General features: G+C 41.6%; 1 protein-coding gene across 2 annotated transcripts in view; it reads left to right on the forward strand.

Moving 5' to 3' along the window:
* Window positions 1-21,878, forward strand: part of Rcan2 (regulator of calcineurin 2) — a 228,614-nt gene that overhangs the window by 192,337 nt on the left and 14,399 nt on the right. For both annotated transcript variants that reach the window (XM_020182552.2, XM_020182554.2), the window contains 2 exons: window positions 14,975-15,148; window positions 18,032-18,203. In XM_020182552.2, coding sequence (XP_020038141.1) covers window positions 14,975-15,148; window positions 18,032-18,203 — 346 coding nt within the window. The remainder of the gene's footprint in view (window positions 1-14,974; window positions 15,149-18,031; window positions 18,204-21,878) is intronic.

Raw genomic sequence — 21,878 nt, forward strand, 5'->3', positions numbered from 1 at the left:
ACAGCCTGAAATTAAAACAGAGGCTTCACTTCAATCTTGAGGAGCTAGAACACCCTTGGGTTTAGAAGATCCTTTCCTACTTTTCAAGTACATCACGGTGTGGCATTCTGGAGGGGGGAGTATTTTCTAAATAAGTCTCAGAGCTGGCGAGCAGTTCATTTGTCTATTCAGCAGACTCCTGACCTGGAGTTTAGAATGCAAATGAAATGGACTCAGTGAAGCATCTTGCTACGAAATGAATGTTATAAAAACATGCAGATGACAACTGTTAGCTCAATCTCAAATCTCACATGTTGTACATCTTCTCTATTCCTAGGGAAATATGGCTTAGGACCAGCTATTATTTTTATCCTCTTCCTCAACCCCTCAAATGCCTTTTGTTAGAGATGACATCAGATTAATATGATCATGGTTTCCCTCCTGCCTAGAGTGAAAATATTCCTCTGAAGTCTCCTTCCACCACTCATTTCCATGCATCAAAATTCTATCCATCTTTTATGCACCATCTCTTCCTGAAGTCTTTCTTGTAACCCATCCAGCTAATGGTCTGATGACCCACTAGTTTGAAAAGAGATTCAAAGTATATAAAATACTCAAAGGAAGTTGAGACTAAACCTGGATGGAGGAAGAGAATGTGGTAGGGCTGAGTTCAGGAAAGAAATAGGTCAGTGGCTTCTCTGTCATGTTATAGTGTGGAGGATCTTAATCCATTTACTCAGTACATATTTATTGATTTGATTGTAGGATAGCTTTACAGAGGAGAAAAAATTCAGCAGTAGATGAAGTGTGGGTGAAAGTCTGTTCTGTCAACACAGCCTCATTCATTCCATTACCACTGAGGCCTTTCTATAGAGCACACATTCTGCATGGCATACAGTTGACAATTAGTAAGGAATATATAAGCAAAGCACAAAAAAGCCAAAGACCATGAGGTCCAGATAAAGAGGGAGCACTTAATAGGAACACAGCATGTGAATGTCTGAACCTCAGTGGGATTCTCAGGTATGAGATCTAAGCTGGATAATTCAGAGTTACCTGGAGGAAGAGGTAACACTGGCAGAAGAGAGCGTGAGAAAGCTTAAAGATACAGAATAGCCTGCCTTTGGGGACTCATAAATGAAAGTTTGTCTAGAATACAAGATTAGTGGGGTGAACGATAGCCAAGCCTCATGTGAAAGCTATGGGGAGCCACTGAAGGATTTTATACAGGAATGGTATGATCAGAATTGTCTCTCTTTGAAGGACCTTTGTAGCAATAAGCTTTTCAGATTTCTAGAGTGGCCATACAGAAGGCAAGGAGACCTGGCATCAAAACATGGTCAGCAGTAAGCCCAGACATTGGTGGTAGGATGAGGACCTCATCAGGGAGTTGGATGGCAGAGATAATGGCAGGTCCAGATAAACAGGGCTTGTTGACTGATGAGATGCTGGAGTGAGGAAGGGGAAGGGATTAGGAGAACATTTAGCTTCCCAGTTTAAGCAGCTGGGTAGATGAAGGCTGTTCTTTGAGACAGACAAATGAAAGCATCCTTAGAGTCCCTAGTAAAACAACAAAAACAACAACAACAAAACTGGATTTAGGGCTAGTCAGTTTAAGGTATCTATTGCATATCTTACAGCAAATGTTTAGGAAACAGAGTTCTGGAGATGGGTTTGTCTAAAACGAAGTTGGAATGTGTTTGGGGAGAGGGGAAGAAAGCCAAGGAAGAGGGGCTTAACTAATTTTACATACATGAGCTTTGGATACTTTCAGTAGTGGCTGGCAACTTTTCATTTGCTCTAGCCCCTACTAATAGTGCGGGACCCCCAAAGGAAAGGATTGAAGACAATTACCTAGTTGATTTCCTCCTTCAAGTTATTTGATTTATATATTGTTTTTGAAAGGACACTTTTATTAGCATATAATAGTTGTACAGGGGATACACTGTGATGTTTACATATGTGCTTACAATATATCTTAGTTAGATTTTCTCTCTTTCCCCTCCCCCATTCTTAGAACAATTTCAACAATTTCATTCTTCTATTTTCATATATGGATACAAAATACATCTATCGTATACACTCTCATTACCTAGAAAGGACACTTTTAAAGTTTTACACAAAAGAAAGAAATATTGATGGTTAATTTGAGTTCTACATTTTAAGTAAATAATAACATCAATAAAATCAAGTTAGCATATTTAGAGTTAATTTTATATGAGCTATTATGCTAGCATTCCTCTAACTTCTCTTTATAATCTTTAATGATTGGATACAGGTATAAGTTTAAATATAGACAGACACAGATATAGCTATAATTGGATCTAGACATAGATTTGTACAGATAGAGCTAATTGACCAAATAGAAATGTCTAAACAAAATACTATTTAGTTTGCAATCTTGGATTAATAATAATAGCAGCTGATAAACACTGATTGTGCTCACCACCTTTTCAGGTGAGTTATACATATTAATTCTCTAATGCAGGACACCCCTGTGAGATGGTGACTCTTAGTATCCCCATCTTATGAGAAAACTGAAGTGTGAGTGAGTCAATGCACAGCTGGGACCAGGATTTGAAATAGGCCAAGGAGCTCAAGATTCTGAGTTAATAACATAATTTAATACTTACTATCTCCATCTCATAGATAAGTCAATATTTAAATGAGCATAAAATGCAATTCCTACCTTCTTAGGAGAACAGGTAGGCTTTATAAAGGAGGCCTGCATTTCTTCAATTATAGCCTGCATGTCATCAGGCTGATGACAGCCACAAGCATTCTTGCAGATTAATGATCTTAAAGGAGGAATTGATAACCCAGAGAAGGATGAATGTGTTATTGGACTTCAGGAAATGGCCCGAATCAAGGCAGCCATTGAAATTCTAAATTGAAATGTGTCAGATCCTCCTTCCTTTGTATGAAGCATATTTATGGCCATGAATTACATAATTTTGCAGCATAGCAGAAATCAGTTCTCATAATTACTCTCTCAGAGGTTTGGTTGGCTACCTTCCCCATTCTGGGTTCATGTTGGGGAGTGCCTCCTGTTACTCCATAGGCTTTCAGAGACCCCTTGAGGCTGATAGGTGTCCTGAGATAGGCAGAAAGCTTGCAGGTGCCCATGGATGGTATCTTGCTTGGCACAACCATGCCTCATACACCCTGGGCAGGCTGGGTGGGGACAAAGTGACCCACCAGAAAAAGTCCTGGGTTCAGATAATGGGAAGGGTCTCACTCATTCCAAGAGTGGGAATTCACTACATGGAGCCATAGCTGCAATGGTCCCGGGTCTGCAAACAGTGCTGCCTGCAGGTTCCACTCTTGGTCCACTCACCTGGCATTTATTACCTTTTTATTGAACAGCTACAAGATATGTTTCAAGCAATTCCTGTACTTGCTTGTCCTCCTCGTTCCTCCATCTTGGGTGCTTACAAATAGGTTCAAGCAAGGAGAGGACATACTCAGCCATCTATAAGATTACACATTAATTGCAATTTCTCAGATTCAGGTTTACAGCTCTCATTCCTTTAGGGGAAATTAACCTCATCAGTTAGCAGTGATTATGATATTGTGAATATAATAAAAAATAGGTGTTTCTTTTCATCCCTATTTCCTGGCACACAGCCCCTAGAGCCCTTGGAATTTCCAGACATGATGTCATCCTTTTGTATATTAACAAGCTAGGTGGGCCCATAGCTGACCTCAGGAGGGGAGCTTGTCAAGGGAACTTGTGATCAGAAGGTAGGATCAGTCATCGCCCGCTCCATGACTTCTGGGAAGGGGAGAAGAGATACTGTAGAGTTGATCACCAGTGAGCAATGGTATAGTCAATCATGCCTGTGTAATGGGGCCTCAATGAAAAGGTTAGAGTACAGGGAGGGTCCAGGAGAGTCATGTGCCCCGATGGGACATGGACACACAGTGCCCTTCTCACATACTTTGCCCTATTTACCTATTCCATCTGACATACTGAGAAGTGTGTGATGAATATAAGATGTTTTAGGAAAATTCAACTTCTTTTAAAGTTTGGGGCTGGGTTTCAGATATTTGTCTCTCACAGGGACTCTGGTGAGAAAGGATAAAGACTTTTGTACCATTATTACTAAGTTGTCTTTTCTCAAAGCAGTTCTGTGACATGAGGTCTCTCCATTTCCTTTATTAGGGAAGAAGAGTTGTAGTCCTCTTCATAATGATTTTGTGTTTAGTCAGCACCAGGACCACAAATAAGTGAAAATAAGTGTGGCTGGGCTAGGAAATCCTGAGATAAGAACTTCTATGAGCAGGTCAGTTATTGCCTTCACGTGAGGAGTCTACTGTGTAAAAGACTCACAATGGCCGCCTTCTGACAGGAGGTCATCATGAGAGTCTCACCAAAGCCAGTATGACCTATAAACATGGGATTTGCACATGGCTGGTCCATGGTAGCCATTGAAAGTTCTGTCACCTCTCATAACATAAATTGTCTCATTCTTTGGCAGTTTCCAGAAGGTATTGTCTGACAGAAGAGAGCCTTGTAATTTTGAGACAAGCTATATTTCTTACTAAGATAATTTATACCCACAGAGATCATAAGTATAAAATTGAAAAATACATAAAAGCACCATTGGCCTTCTCCAGCAGCTGTCTGCCTGGATAGCACTGTTCTTTTGGGTTAACAAGGAAAGCTGGTTTGTTTGTTCCTGCTTTGGAGACTTTACACTCTTTTGCCTATTACCAATGACATTTATGTAGTATAACTCATGATAGGGTCATGCTAACCAGCTAGTCCTGCAACTCTGTATAATTGATTGACATCTCGTGCTTTTAGTGGCTTTCTGTGCTGCTCAAAGATAATAATGACTAACTAACTCTCCACTCAAAGACTGACTGAGGAGCTAATGAGATAATGTCAGAAATTATTATGTGTCTGCTGCCTGTGAGTTAAATTGAGGGTAGCGCTTTAGGATTTTTTATATTTTATAAAATACTTCTGGGTTTTACATCACCAGTCAGGCAGAATAAAGACTGTACTAAGTGCTCCCTCGCACTAAGGAGGCTATTGATTTAGCAAAGAACACTTGTTAACATTTCAACTGGGCATGCCCATCACATCGTGATTTTCTCTATGTGAGGCCCCTGGACACACCTGATGGCCCTGTAGACCCTGTGGATTGCACAACTGATGAAGGTTGCTTTATGCTGTGAGGGTTGACAGAGATTACAGCCAAGTGTTGTCCCAAGCATGGCAGGTGTTCAAGACTATGAGAAGCTTTTGGCTTTTCCAAACGGACCTTCTGGGCTTCAATTTATGTTTCTCCCATGTCTTCTACTTTTTTTTTTTTCTACTCAATTTCTGTCGTATTTTGTTCTTATATGTCTTTATTATCTGTTTGGATTTTTTTTTTAATGTGGGACACAAGTAACAAATGGCAGTAGCAGAGATGAAGTAAGAAGACTTAAAGAAACTGCAGTTGGTCTCCTCAACTACAGCAAGGTGTGTCTGGCACCACGCTTTTCCACACTACTCAAGAAAAGCAAATACACTGAAAGGCAAAAAACTCAAAATCCAAAAAAAAGCATTTGCATTAACACTATATAATTATTTTATTCAAATATAGCCTGAGTTAGCCCTGAACCTGTGTTCTTTGGTAAAGCGCCACTTTTCTTTATTCTTGGCAGTACTGGGGATTGAACTCAGGGCCTCAGCCACGCCCCCAGCCCTCTAGTTATTTTTAACATTTTTGCCCAGGCTGACCTGGACTGTGATCCTATTTAAGTCTCCAGCATAGCAGGGATACCAGACACAGCTTATTGGTTTAAATGGGATCTCACAAACTCCCTTCCAGTCTCCACCTCCCAAGTAACTGGGATTAGAGGTATGAGCTACTGCACCAGGCAAGACCCATTTTCAAGGTCCAGTGTGGTGGTACACACTTGTAATCCCAGTTATTTGGGAGGCAGAGATAGGAGAATCACAGCATGAGACCAACCCAGGGAAAAATTCAAGACACTATTTGAAAAGTAACTAAGAAAAATGGCTGGGGTGTGTCTCCAGTGACATTATCCCTCCTAGCAAGCACGAGGCCATGAGTTTAAAATCTCAGTACAACCACATGTACAAAAAAGGGCCACTTTCACGATTTTAGACATCCTACCTGGACTGTCATTGCATGTATGTACCTTGTCGTTCTTGACATATTAAAAAATGAAGTTCACAAAACTGAGGTAAAAACATAAAATTACTTTTTGAACCCCAAGTACCCCAGCTTATGTGGCCTTGTCACCTAAGTGACAAATGGCCCTTAGCTGACTCTGCCTTGCTTTCCTGGTTACCTTTTACATGTTTCTTATCTATTGCACCAAGGGTGGCTTTCTCAGAGTCCCTCTACTGTGTTTACATCCCCATCTAGCTCCATCTGTGACTTGTTCTTCTCCTGCCAACCACTCTTCTAACCTCTCCACTTTCTTCTCCTTTTTCTAGAGCCCCTTGTTCATTTTTATTGAAGTACAATTTGTGTCCTAATTAATTAGACAGTCTCTGATTTAATGGTTTGACTTCAGATTTTTCTACTTTACGGTGGTGAGAAAGTGATACAAATTCAGTAGTTAAATTTCCATCTTCTCCCTAGCTAGTCATAAGCAGTGTGATCCTCTCTTGAGATGCTGGGCAGTGAGCCACAGCTCTCAGTCAGCCACTTGATCAGGAAGTGAAACAACCAAAATTCTATCTACCATGAACTGGGTTGCTAAGTTATGATCTTTAGAAGGTTATTCATATGAAATGCATTCTTAACTTTTGATATTTTTGACCTATAATGGGTTTATCAGGATGTAACCCCATTGTAAGTCAAGGAATACCTATATCCTCCCCTTTTCTTCCCCTTATCAAATCCTGAATCACTCTTGGCAGTGAATATTCCTACTAACCACTCATTGCTAGCCAGATGGTATTCAAATTCTCCGTATCTGAAGTCCAGGATACGCGACCTGGGAACTGCCTGACCTTCCCCTTGCCTCTCAACTGCTGTCCCACCACTTCCAAGATAATCTCAAAGCCCTGCCCTACACTTGAGCTCTCTTCCTCTTACCTCCTCTTGGTACCAATGTCTTCTGTAGCTCATTTTCTGGCCTCAGCTCTGTTTCCTGTCCTGATCCTGAGTGGATGACCATCCATCCCGCTGGCCTCACTATTCTTTAGCCCTTATTCCCATCATCTTCTGCATATCATGCATCAGAATTCCACTCATGTGCCTTGTGTTAGACCTTATATCATCTAATATTAAAAACCTTCTGAAACCTTAAATTTAGGAAATTCTGGGTCTACAACATTTTATCCTTCTTCTCCTATATCACTTCCACTAAACTTATTCTTTGAACTCACCAGACTCCTCAAACCCTCCCCTCTGTCCCTTATTTAAGTCTGCAGGGGTTCTCCTGGCTTCGCTTCTTTGCCCCATAACCTTTTGTGATCATCTCAGTTTCCTACTTATCAGTTCTTTCAGCCCCTTCAAGTCATTTATTCCTCTTTCCTCTACTCTTTTCCCGCAACATATCCACACACCTATCTTGCACACACCACCCTGGAATGACCAAATATCACTTTCTGCTCTGTTGTGGGAAAATGGCATAATTATGTAAGCTGACTCTTTAAAACTATATCATTCCCAGAACGGTCCCTCAGTGTTGTCTGGGTGCCTATATTCATTTCCTATGGCTCTTGTAACAAAGTACCACAAACTGAGTGGCAAAAAAAGCAATATAAATTTATTGGCTCACAATTCTGGGGGCTAGAAGTATAAAAACCAAGGTGTTGTCTGCACCAAATTCCCTTGGAAACCTTTCAGGTCATCCTGCCCTTCCTCTTCCTCCCTTCTGGGAGTTTGCTGGCAATGTTTAGCATTCCATGGCCTATAGATGAGTCACTTTTCTCCTTTGTTTACACATGGCTGTTTTCTTATAATGACACAAGTCATATTGGTTTAGGGTCCCACTCCCCTCCAAACACAGCAGTGTGACCTCACCTTAACTAATTCCATCTATAAAGACCTTATTTCCAAAGAAGGTCCTATTTTGAAGTGCTAGAGTCAGGGCTTCATGTATCTTTTGTAGGAGACACACACTAGTAAAGAGAGTCAATGACTCTCTTTACCCCTGGCTACAGCAGCTGTCCTAATTCTTCCTCATGCTCAAGCCCCCAGTCTCCCTTCCCTACTCAGAGGATCTCACCTTTTGCTTTACTGAGAACAGAGAGAAGTTTAGTTTTGTTCATTCCACTTGTGCATTCACCTTCTTACCTCATCACTTCCTCTCTCACGGAACTGAATTATGAAGACTCTGCCTGAGCTACTTCTTCCTGTGTCCACCATCCCACCCCTTATCCTCTTCTCTTTCCCATCTCTTCCTTCTGCTCTCATAGTACTTTTATTTCTTGAACCAGTAAGTACTCCCCACACTCTGAAAAGTCTTCTTGTGACCCCGACTTCCATCCTATCAGTTATCCTAGCTCCTTCTCTTTCATTCTCAACCTCTCTCCACCTTTTTCCCTGTCCGTCCATTTCTCAATCCACAATAATCTGGGTGCCCTCTGCCTCTATTCAGGTAGTTCTCACTTGGTAGAATCAGCGGCATTCTCTCATTTCTCTAAACCCAGAGTGTCCTCTCCCTACTCTTTGACCTCCCTGTGTCAGTCAACACCACTATCAGAACACTTCCTTTTATGATGGCTCTTCCTTGACCATTTTTTGTTTTCTTAAGGTTCTCGTTAGACTTCCTGTCTTTGCTTCAACTTGACTGAATCCTTACTTCTCCTGAGAGACTATACTACAGCAGTTCTTAGAGTTGACAGACTCATAGGGGTTCTTAAGACCCTTTCCCGTGAAATCAACATGATTTTCATAATAACGTTAAGACATTAGCTGGGTGTGATGGCTCACACCTGTGATAGCTACTCTGGAGGTGGAAATTGGGAGGATCATGGTTTGAGGCCAGCCCAGGGAAATAAAGTTATAAACCCCCATCTCAACTAAAAACCTGGGCATAATGGCCTGTTATCCTAGCTAGTAGGCAGTAGGTAGGAGGATCACTTTCTAAGATCAGCTCCAGGCAAAAATCACAGGATCCCAGCAATACCACTCTTGGGGATATACCCAAAAGACTGTTACTCCAGAGGCACCTGCACATCCATGTTTATTGCGGCACTATTCACAATAGCCAAGTTATGGAAACAGCCAAGATGCCCCACCACTGACGAATGGATTAAGAAAATGTGGTATCTATACACAATGGAATTTTATGCAGCCATGAAGAAGAACGAAATGTTATCATTCGCTGGTAAATGGATGGAATTGGAGAACATCATTCTGAGTGAGGTTAGCCTGGCTCAAAAGACCAAAAATCGTATGTTCTCCCTCATATGTGGACATTAGATCAAGGGCAAACACAACAAGGGGACTGGACTTTGAGCACATGATAAAAGCGAGAGCACACAAGGGAGGGGTGAGGATAGGTAAGACACCTAAAAAACTAGCTAGCATTTGTTGCCCTTAATGCAGAGAAACTAAAGCAGATACCTTAAAGCAACTGAGGCCAATAGGAAAAGGGGACCAGGAACTAGAGAAAAGGTTAGATCAAAAAGAATTAACCTAGAAGGTAACACCCACGCACAGGAAATCAATGTGAGTCAATGCCCTGTATAGCTATCCTTACCTCAACCAGCAAAAACCCTTGTTCCTTCCTATTATTGCTTATACTCTCTCTACAACAAAATTAGAGATAAGGGCAAAATAGTTTCTGCTGGGTATTGGGGGGGGGAGCGGGAGGGGGTGGAGTGGGTGGTAAGGGAGGGGGTGGGGGCAGGGGGGAGAAATGAACCAAGCCTTGTATGCACATATGAATAATAAAAGAAAAATGAAAAAAAATCACAGGATCCTATCTTAAAAATAATGAAGGTAAAAAAGTGCTGGGGGCATGGCACAAGTGGTAGTGTGCTTGCCCTGAGTTCAAACTCCAGTACCACTCAAAACAGACATCATTTGCCTTTTCAACTGTATTGATGTTTCCACTCATGGTACGAAAACTGCTGGTACTTTAGCTTGAATCTGTGCAGTGGACCAATCTGCACAGGGAGCATTTGTTTTCCTCGAAGCCACATATTCACAGTTTAAAATTGACAAGGAAAAATGAAGAAAGGAAAATGCCAGTTTTAGGAATGTCCTTGATGAAGCAGAAGAGTTATAGGTTGTATTAACTCTTTATCCTTCAGAATGATAAAATGGAAAGTGCCATGGGGTTCTCCTGTGGTATGCTACAACACAGCGCTGAGCTGAGGGAGCACTCTAAGCTGCTCTAAGTTGCGTAGGCACTTAAATTTGTCACAGGGCACCATATTTACTTAAAGGAACACTCTATAGGCAAGCCAGAGTTATACAGACAGGTCTCCAGCAGACATTTCTTAAAAATGGTGAAAGGAAGCTGTTGCTTCAATGAAAATAACCCATGTTTGTTGCCAATAATAAGCAATGAGGGTTTTTTTTGTTTTTGTTTTTGTTTTTGTTTTTTTTGGTAGTACTGGGAATTGATATCAGGGCCAGCACTTGCTGGGCAAATGCTCTGCCACTTGAGCCATGCCTCCAGCCCTTGTGCTTTTAGTTTCTTTTTGAGATAGGGTTTTATACTTTTGCCCAGGCCAGCTTCAGACTGTGATTCTCCTATCTCCACCTCCTGAGTAGCTTAGATTACAGGCATGTGCCACTCTATCTGGCTTATTTTTGAGATAGTCTTGTTAACTTTTGCCCAGTCTGGCCTTGAACCTATCTCTATCTCCCAAGTAGCTGGGATTATAGACATGTGCCACCATGCCTGTCCTAAATAATGAGCTTTCAAACAAAAATTAATTTTGGAAAACTTGTACCTAACTGATGTGAATCTGACAGCTTTCCAAAATCTAAATACTTTTTGGAAAGATTGATGGTAATATTAATGAATGTAACTTTTAATAATGTGTAAAGAAATGGATGAATTTGGGAAAGACACAAAATTTAGGGAACCAATATTTTCCAAATTGACCAATATACACTGTTATAAAATCATGCAGGAATAAAAGTGCAAAAATAGGTAAGTGGATCTTAGTATAATCAAAAAAAAATATTCTTTGATTATGGCTTCAGATTCAACATGGCAATCCACTTTAAGAAGCCAGCACTTGTCAAGTTTTGATGAAGAATCAAGGAAGAATAGCTACTGGAATGGCTCTACATATCCTCTGCACTTTTCCAACCACATATTTAGATGAGGCCAGCTTTTCTTTATACCCTTGAGTCAAAACTGTAAGGTACAACAGATTGTACGTAGAAGCCAATATGAGACTCCAGGTGGTCTCCATTAAGTTGGAATTTAACAAGATTTGCAAAAATGTAAAACAATGTCAATCTTTTCACTCCATCTTGCCTTGTTTTAGAAAAACAGCAATTTCTCATTAAAAGCTTTTGTTAATATAGAGTTGGCTGGTCATTGCTACTTTTAACTGAGTTTGTAAGTAAATATTTTTAAACTGCTCGGTTTTATTTCTATCACAACAAATATTGTTAGATAAAACTCACATCACAAAAGCTCTTTAGGGTCTTTAGTATTTTTTGAGCATGTAAAGAGGTCCCAAAATGGAGAGTTTGTGTTTGCTACTGTAAAGAAGAATTCAAACCAGAGGCTACAAAGAGAACTCATGATGAATGAAAGGAGGAATTTATTAAGTTTGTGGGATTCCAGATGGAGAAAACTGGCAGCCAGAGGACAATAAAATTTGACTCTGTGCCTGGTAGGAACCGGCACATCAAAACAGATCTCCTGTAGTGGCAGGTGGAAGAGCCTTGCAGCCGGCTCTTACCACATCACTAAGTATACATCTGGTGGGCTCATTGTTCTAGGTGTACCTCTAGACAAGTTTGTCTTGAGCCTATTACCTCAGAAAATGAAATGTTTACAATGTCACCAATGGAAACAAAAATAGAGATGGCCAGCATGTCCACAGTTCTTGGCCAACTGCCACCCCATTACAACTACAAGATCCTAAAGGACATGCACAGAGTAGCTGCCAAGTCTTCTGTACTGATTATTACAAGTAGTCATCAGCTACTTATTATTATAGACATTGGGTCTCATGTGGTCCAGTGAAAACCCTGGCATCTGACCTCTGGACTGCACCCCACCTGGGTGCAAGAGCTTCTCTTGCTTGTCAGTTTGAGCCCAAACCAAGGGGTAGAGGAGATTTATGTCAGTGGCCAACTCCAACTTGATGGTAGTAGTTGCTTGGAGTGTTCCATGGAGGATCCATGGAAAAAAATGAATGCAATCAGCTGCTGACCACCACAGGGACCATTTACCCAGAGCTTAAACTCTGGGCTCCTTAACACCTTCCTCCTAACCCATGTTCTTGAGACTAAGAACTCAAACTGAGATGGATGATATAAAAAAAGAACAAACTGAAAAGGAATGGAGTAGACACAAAGGAAAAGAGCATCTTCCTCAAAGGTCAACCTTAACAGCCCACACTTGGGCTTTAGGGAGGCAATTGGGAGGAAATGGAAAACCTACCAACCACAGGAACAATCCAAGGGGTTTGTACTACATAGAAGTAAAAGGCTTTAATCTCTTAATTCCTGAAAACTCTGCTAACTAATCAAATCACTAACTGTGATTTAACCAATTCAGAGTACACTCATTGTGGAGAAACAAAGCCCTTGAATCATCAAGATTCAGGTTCAGGAAAATACAGGATTGTGGAAAAGAATTCTTTAATGAGTCTCCTTGGAGAGTAGCTGGTACCCTTGGCTCGGAGGTGGCTGATATCGATGCTTGAAAGAGGAGAAAAAAACCTGTACTACTTAAAACAAGAAAAGATTTTTGTTTTGCTCAATAGAGAAAGGAAAATAACAATAGGGCCCGAAAGGGAGAGAAAGAACCTCTCAATTAAGAAACAAAGCAAAAGTCTTGAATATATTCTTTGATCTGCATTGGCATATTGATTTAAGAGAGTAGGAATTAAAAATAGGAGGAACAATGGAAGGCCATGGCCTGGGGGGACAGGAGGGGACTGGTTCTCAGGACTTGGCAGCAGGGTTTGAAAGGATCACAGGTGTGGATGTGGAAGCCTAAGACAGGTTGATTAAGATTCCTGAGAGGCCGGAAACCCATCCCAGACACCTGAAGCATTCTTCCTGTGCAGCCTCAAGTCAGGCATGCACACAACCCTGCCACCACATTGGTTCTTTCAGGTGTGATCCCACTCTAGCTGTGGATCAGCTTATGGCTATACATCTCTTGCTTTTATTCATGCAACCATCTCTTTCTGTAATCTCCCAGTGTAATTCTTTTTGTGGGTGAACACATCTTTGACGTCAGGGTTACAGGACTTGGGAATGCTCATGGCTGTGTCACTGACCATGTGCCCCTAGGTAGGTCCCTATCTCTTCAAACCTCAGGATCACAATTTATAAAATGATGCAGCTGAGGTGAGAAAGGTTAAGTCATTGTCAGTTAGGCCAACTTTAAGTTAAAATTCTATGTGTCTCGCAGCACTGAAGTCCATGCATCTCCCTCCCACTGTGTTCACCCTTATGACAAAATACCCTTTTCTGTTGAAATGAAAGAATCAGACTTTTATTGTTTATCCTAGAAGTTATTTCCTTGAGGTCAGTTTCTCCATTAAGAGTGCACAGTAGCTTAAGACACATTGATTTTCTTATAATAAGGAATTTTTCAGGGTAAAAGGAACAGGTGGCATTTACATATATATATATATGTATACACATATATGTTACTTTTCTGTTTTCCCTTTTATGCCTTTCCTCTGACTTCTGGGTGCTCTCCTGTTTGTGTCTGTGTCTGCGTCTCATTTTAAATTATTATATGAGGTTCAGAGCAATGCGATCCTTACCTCTGTATCTTCCTGAAGCCTACCAGGAGACTGTGCCTTGTACCAAGTGGTTCTATTAAATTAGAAACTTTTTCAGATAAATTGAAATTGTGTATTGAATTGAAATCCCTAAATTATTGCTTTGTATTGTGACAGGCTTGCCTATGCCGAAAGAATGACATAATCTCAAAATCTCAGTGATTTAATGCAATAGAGAGTTTTAGCTTCCTTGCCAAGGCAAAATTGGCTAGAGAATGAGGTGCTGGGAGGGAAAAAGCTATTTTTGTTCCACAACACAAACCCTCAGGGACCCAGAGTGAGGGGAATACTATTTCTGACAACTGTGCCTTGGCCAAAGCTCAGTTTCCTCATCTGAAACACATGTCCTCTTCAGGGAAAGATGCTAAAAATTACTCCCAGGTATTTTGCTGCCTGTGAACATATTTCACTCACCAGGACTCGTCACATGGTATTGCCTGAGTGTTGGGTGGGGTGAGAATCCCATATTTTTAGAGAAGAAAAATTTTGCCAAGATTGATGACCATGAATAATTTCCCACATACTTTCCTCAGTACATCTAACATTTTAGAGATAATGAATTCCTTTGAGAAACTGATAACAGCCACAGTTCTCCATGGGGGAGAAAAAACAAATACACACCAAACACTTGACATCGTGCACATTACTATTATTTTTCTTGGTGGCACTGGGGTTTGAACTCAGAGCCTCATGCTTGCTAGGCAGGTGCTCTACCACACGAACCACTCTGCCAGCCGTTTCTTCCTTGAATATTTTTGAGATAGGGTCTTGCTTTTTGCCAGGACTGGCCTGAAACCATGATCCTCCTGACCTCTGCCTCCTGAGTAGCTAGAATTACAGGGGTACACATTTTTCCTGCACCTTGAGCCCTACCCACTAGTCTGTGTGGATTTCTGAACCCAGGTTTTGAATCCTTCACCTGACTCCACAGGCGTGATTATGTCTGGCAACAGACAAATGGATTTTAAAAAATACATTGCTGGGGTTCTAGCTTAACTTCATGTTATAAATAGCCCATATAGTACATTACATGACTCATGGATTTCCCTCTGTGTTTGTTTTTATCAGGAAAAGTTTGAGGGGCTGTTCCGGACTTACGATGACTGTGTGACGTTCCAGCTATTTAAGAGTTTCCGACGTGTTCGGATAAACTTCAGCAATCCTAAATCTGCTGCCCGAGCCAGGATAGAGCTCCACGAAACCCAGTTCCGAGGGAAGAAATTAAAACTTTACTTTGCACAGGTAAGGTAATTCTTCACCAGAGTTAATCCTTTTACCTTACATTTCTTTTTTGCCTTTTTAAAAAACATAAACAGAACTCTATGTACAAGAATGAATAGAGAATTTTTAAACCAGTTGAAACCACCACAAGAAAGGGACTAAGGTAGAAAGAAGAAAAATAGAGGAGCTGAACCAATTCAGGTTATAATACATATATACGTAGAAGTGCCACAAGGAAACTCCCTGTGTAGTTATCTTAAATAAGCAAAAGCCAGGCACCGGTGGCTCCTACCTGTAATCCTAGCTACTCAGGAGGCAGAGATCAGGAGGATTGCAGTTCAAAGCCAGCCTGGGCAGATAAGTTCATGAGATCCATCTCAAAAAAACCCATCACAAAAAAAGGGCTGGTGGAGTGGCTGAAGGTGAAGGCCCTGAGTTCAAGCCCCAGCACTGCAAAAAAAGAAAAAAGGCAAAAATGTCATTATTTTTCTTCTTCATTTTTTCTTATACAAAATTGGAGAACAGGAGAACAGAGCAGATCCTGCTGGGGGTGGGAATGGTACCAGTGGGAGGGGAGAAGAGATGGGGAAAGGGAGAAGGAGGGTGAATATAGTGCAAAAACTGTGCACACATATATGTAAATGGAAAAATGATACCTACTGAGACTATCTCTGTAATGGGGGTAGGAGAGATGAAGGACAATGGTGGAGGGGGTGCATTCAAATCCGATAAATTTGATACGTTGTAAGAACGTAAGAACTTTTGTAAATGCATAACAATAAAAAATAAATAAATATATAAACAGAGCCTTTTGTACCCTAAGTTTGGTTTATAATCTACAGTTAGTTCACTAAGAAAGAGACCCAAACCATGACTCCCTGGCAGGGGCAGCTTAGTGGATTAGAAAGCAGACTCTGAGAGCTGCCAGCCTCAGTTCTAATGGGGACAAGTCATAGAATAGAAGCTCACTGGGACTCAGTTTCCTCATCTGTAAAATGGAGTGACAACTATATACACACTGCACAGGTGTCAAGAGGATGAAATGAACTTTGGGGGGACAAGGTGCCTAGTATTTGATAAATGCCCAATCAATGCCAGTTAGTAGTTGCAATAAAAATGATCTAACCCCAACTATTCCTAACCTTCCTGTCAAAGTTATAAATAAACTTGTATGATAGTTTTAGTGGTCTATGTGGCCTTTGTAATGATTCAGATTCTTGTCAGATGATTGTAAATACAAGGAAATTGATTTTGTGTTTTGATTCATATGAAAATAAATTCTGGCTATTCCAAAAAAGGCATGGGTTGTCCTTGGCTCATGAGTTCACAGCAAAGGGAAATCAGTATCCACAGTGCTCCCTCAGCACTGGATATTGTCCTGCTCTGAGGTGATCTGTAAATATTGTTTTCACCTTTGGACTCTTTAGAGCTGGTAGGCTCATGCTCATATTCAAATGCCACTACCCCTCTGAATTTGTGTGGCCTCAGATTCTCATCTATTAAAACCTCAGTTGGGGGCCAGGTGTGGTGGTACACACCTGTAATCCTAGCCTCCAGAACTATAAAGCAGAAGAATCTTGAGTTTGAGGCCAGCCTCTGTTGCATACTGAGTCCCTGTCTCAAAACAAAACACTCAGTTCCTTAAAAAGATAATATTGAGGGCTTGATGTCATGACTCACACCGGTAATCCTAGCCACTCAGCAGATGGGAAGATTATGGTTCAAGACCAGCCTGGTCAAAAAAAAGTTCAGGATATCCCAAATAGCCAAAGCAGCTGGGCACCAGTGGCTCATGCCTATAATCTTAGCTACTTGGGAAATTGAGATTGGGAAGATCATGGTTCAAGGCCAGCCCAGGCAAAAAGTTCATGAGACCCCCATCTCCAAAATAACCAGGGCAAAATGGACTGGAGGTGTGGCTCAAGCTTACCTTGTAACTGTGAAGCCCTGGTTTCAAACTCCAGCCCCACTAAAATAATAATAATAACAACAACTAAAGCAATAAGAGTTGGGTGCATGGCTCAAGTGTTTGAGCACCTGCCTAGCAAGCTCAAGGCTATGAGTTTGACCTCCAAAACTGCCTAAAATAAACAAAGAGTAATACTGAGTTAGTATGTGACTCAACAATCCTACAGATTTAAATTCTATGGACTTAAAACAGGGACTCAAACAAATGCATGTACATGAATGATCACAGCAGAAAAATGCAAACAATCCAAATGTCCATCAACAGAGAGCTTGAAGTTTATCCACACAGTGGAGTATTATTTAGCCATAAAAATAAATAAAATACCGGTACACGCTACAACACGATGATCCTTGAAAACATAGTAAGTGAAAGGAGACAAAAGGTCACGTTCTGTGACTCCATTTATGTGAAAATATCCAGAATAGTAAGTCCATAGATCAGAAAGTAACCTGACAATGTAAAAAAAAGCAGCCTGGTTACCAACTAAATGACCCTGAATTGTTGACTTAAAAATGGTTGATTTTATGTTATATAAACTTTCCTAAATAAGAATGAAGGGAGAAAAGCAAGGAAAGACTGGTTAATTTGGCTAAATTTGGCAGGGTTAGGGTTAAGATTGGACCTGAGAACCTGAGATCTTGTCCGAAATGCAAAATCTTAGCTTCTTCATCCCCACCAGATACCCTGCATCAATCAGAAGTGTTTGGGTGTGAGGCTTAGCAATCTATTTTCCTGAACCTTCCACGTAACACCAGTTCACCTCAAAGATCCACTGTTTTAGGACTGGGTCAGGTACCCGAGCACATGGCACGTAGTGCACAGTAATCATTAAGTTCAGGTTCTTTGGTCACAGGCTGATGGTGAAATCCCTGTATCTCAGTGTACCAGCACAGCACATCGTGAATAACGTGTCACATCTCCACTCTGTTTGAAAGGTTCAGACGCCCGAGACAGATGGAGACAAACTGCATTTGGCTCCCCCTCAGCCAGCCAAACAGTTTCTCATCTCACCCCCTTCGTCTCCTCCCGTCGGCTGGCAACCCATCAGTGACGCCACGCCTGTCCTCAACTATGACCTCCTCTATGCCGTGGCCAAGCTAGGACCAGGTAAGCTCCTGGCCCTGTTTAAAAATAAGCATTTGTCAGCAACCTAGAAAAGCCAAATAAGATTAACAGCCTTGAAATCCTGGTTTCATGGGCACATCTGCATTGCTAATAGGTTTACTGCTCTGTGTGGATGATGGATGAGAATGCAGGGTCCAACCTCACAACAACTTAAAAGCAACTCAGGAGCCTCTACTAGAATGACTTCAGTCCATCCCACTTCTGTGTTGCAGTGCAGCTATCTGAAGATATGACAGGCTAGCCAAGGAAAATAGTTCATGAGACTCCCATCTGGAATTTCTCTGTATACGGAATTCTCTGTATATGAGAAATTACATCTGGAATTTCTCTGTATATGGAATTTCTCCATATATTGTATGGAAGTTTTCTCAAAACAGGCAAAAAGTGGGCTGTGCACCCAATTTTATTGTTACCACAAGTATTAGTACACACCCAGGAAATAGTCACAGCAGCCTCTAACTTTAGAAGAATCTTACTTACGGTCACTTTGTTCTAATGTTGCATGTGCAACTTTGATTTATGCACCTTCGCTGCAGTGTTGTAGCATGTGGCTATATCACCACACTTTGTTCACCTTCTCTGCCATCACTTCCAGAATTTTGATATTGCAATCAAAGGTACAGTTAACATTCTTGCTCCTACCTCTTTATGTACTCATCCAAGAGTTTCTTTAGGTTCTCTACCTAAAAGTGATATCACTTTCAATTTTGGTGGATGATGCCATCTTGTACTCTAAATTGTTTTTGTTGTACCATATTAGGAGAAGAAAGGGTGGAAATTGTAGGGGTTGAAACCAGTGGGAACTCAGGTCTTTAACACTGGGGAGCCAATGATAAATAATGATCACCGAGTCTACTCTGTCTACTGGTGGTAGAAAGGGCTTTAAAAATATAATCCCGTCCATGGCCATACCACCCTGAACGCGCCCGATCTCGTCTAAAAATATAATCCCAATTCCCTGACCCATCCCCCAAGAGGTTCTGATGTAATTGATCTGGGGTAAAGTTCCGGCATCGGTACTTTTGAAAAGCTCCCCAGCTGATTCTAACACACAGATGACTGGTAGCCAAATGCTAAACTTTGTAACAGGTTCTTACAAGTATTTCTTAATGTGGCTAGGGAAACATTTGACCCACAATCACCCAACCCAGAAATCTGCACTTTTAATAATCACGCATGTTGATTCTTGTACTCACTGAACTTTCCAAACTTTGGGAATTTGGGTGACCAACTCTTCTGGTTTACCAAGGATGAAGGGGGTCCATGAGACATGGACCTTTCAGTGCCTAAACCAGGAACTTCTCAGGCAAATCAGGAATTGCTGGTCGCCATACTGGGTACTCAGGTGAAGATGAGGCTGATTGATTAATAAGACCTCCCTGCAAGAGAACTGCTGGCTGGTACATGTGTAGCCTGAAGAGCCACAAGAGGCAGCTCCTGGAGGTTTCTTTATAATCAACAGCATATCGCTTGGCTCCTGGGGCCTTCAAAATGGTTATCAGTTTCACCCTCAAAGAGCCACTGTGAGAAGCAGTAGGTGTCTAAGATTAGCCAGGGAAAGAAGCAATGTAATAAGGGAGATGTTTGTGAAATATAATTTCTTTAAAGTCTAGTTCATATACAGGGATCCTGAGCTGACACAGTCCCCCAAAGATGGCTGTGTTTTTGATGCACGTCAGTGGTGTGAGATGTATCAAGTCTATTCAAGTCAAGCCTTGTAAAGCCATTTTCCATAGGAAGTCAGGACATTTCAGAAGCAGACAAACATGCCTTACTCAAATGGACCCATTGCAGCCAAGACCCTTAGACTTGCTCATTTGACTCCTGTGCACAGACATCAACAGGCACATGAAGTTATGAATGTCAGCAAACAGACTCTTCATAGAATCATCAAGGTCTTAACCAGAGTAACTTGTTGTGCATTTTACAGGACAGGAAACTGAGGCAGTTAGGCAACATGCCCAGAACAGAGCTCCTAGTACTGTGCTTATCCTCCTTCACTTTTTTTGGTGGGGGGAGCAGGGGGTAACCAGGGTTTGAACTCAGGATCTCACAATTGCTACGCAGGTGCTCTACCACTTTGCCAGCCCTCTCCTTCACTTGTCATAAAGGAAGAACAAACTGAGTCAGACCTGCTGACCACAGAGCCTAGCTGGCCTCTGGCCCACCCACTTGGAGCTGGCAATCCAGTAAAATTCATTCTTTAAAGAATCAAGAACACTCCTTTGTAGTCAGTGTTCACAGAGCTTGGAGCAGAGCACAGGTCACAGCAAACCTCGAACACTTCAGTGGTTGAAGGGTATTAGTCCCAGAAGGCACTGCCAGAGGACAGGTGTGAGCCGAAGGGACAGATGGAGTGCAAATTAGGCCCCCAAAGGGACACTCAGAGAGTGTGGCACATAAGAGGGAAGAAGGAAATGGCCTCGAAGAGGAAGAAAAAGGGTGTCAGAGTGACGAATTGTAAATAAATCATCACCCATGTTCAAATGAGTGCCTTTTACCTGAACTGTGCTGCTCACCTATGACTTTCACCTTCCTTTATCACAATAAATATACCAGCTACCATTTTACTCTGCTATATGGTAAGCACAGAGATAGGGACTATTATTACCCCTATGTCATAGACTAGGAAACCGAGCTCTAGATGGATGAACTTCCTCAAAGTGACACAGCCTGTTGGTGGCAGAGGCAAATTTCAAATCCTGGCACTTCTGATTCCAGGGAGTGAGTGCCACCCCTTGGCCAGATGGCCTTCTGTTAAGGACATAGCTGCCTGGGCTGACTTTAGACACTGGCAAACATTTATCCTACCCCTGAGCTGGCAGTTACCTCTAATACCACTCCAGACTTCCAGAAAGCCTAACCCAGTGTCTGGAATGTGTGCAAATGAAGACCCTGGGTATTGTGTGCAACAGTAAGCATCAAAGGGACTCCTGTTTTTCAAAGAGGATTAATATTGTGTCCTTGGAACAGCTGCAACTTGGATATATTTTCTGAACATCTTTCTCTCCTTTCCTGACAGAAATTTGAGACTATTTCTCTTTGCTTTCTCACCCCACAGATAATGATGTGTACCCAATAATTGAGTTGAAGTTATCACAGAGTTTATGTTAGAGGTTGTCACAGTCTATTGTCTGTTGCTACAAGAGAATAGCTGAGGCTGGGTAATTTATAAAGGAAAGAGCTTTTTTTTGGCTTATGGTTCTAGAAGCTGGGAAATCCAAAAGCATGGTGCTTTGCTCAGCATGTATGTCAGAGGGAGGACATGAGGAGGTGACCTCCTTTAACAACAACCTGCTCTTGTGGTAACTAATCCACTCCCATGTGAGTGAACCCTCATGTGAGAAAGGCCCCTAGACATCTCCCAACACTGCCATGTTGAAGAGTTAGAGTTCCAACACTTTGGGACACACACTCAAACCTAACAGAGGTTGTTTTAGGATCCAGAAGTAAGGAAGCAGGGCTACACCTGGAATCCTTCCTATCTACATCTCTGCATCTCACTCTCCACACAAGGTGCCAGGGCAAGAGATAGCACTTAGTCTCCTTGAAGCTCTTTGCACTGACTCTCTCTTCCCATATGGCAGCGTGTACCTCATTGTCTTCCCTACTTTTTAAGGGGAGATGCGTGATTTGTTTTGGTATTCTGTGCACCTG

Source organism: Castor canadensis, chromosome 8 (assembly GCF_047511655.1).
Source record: "Castor canadensis chromosome 8, mCasCan1.hap1v2, whole genome shotgun sequence".
Taxonomy (NCBI): domain Eukaryota; kingdom Metazoa; phylum Chordata; class Mammalia; order Rodentia; family Castoridae; genus Castor; species Castor canadensis.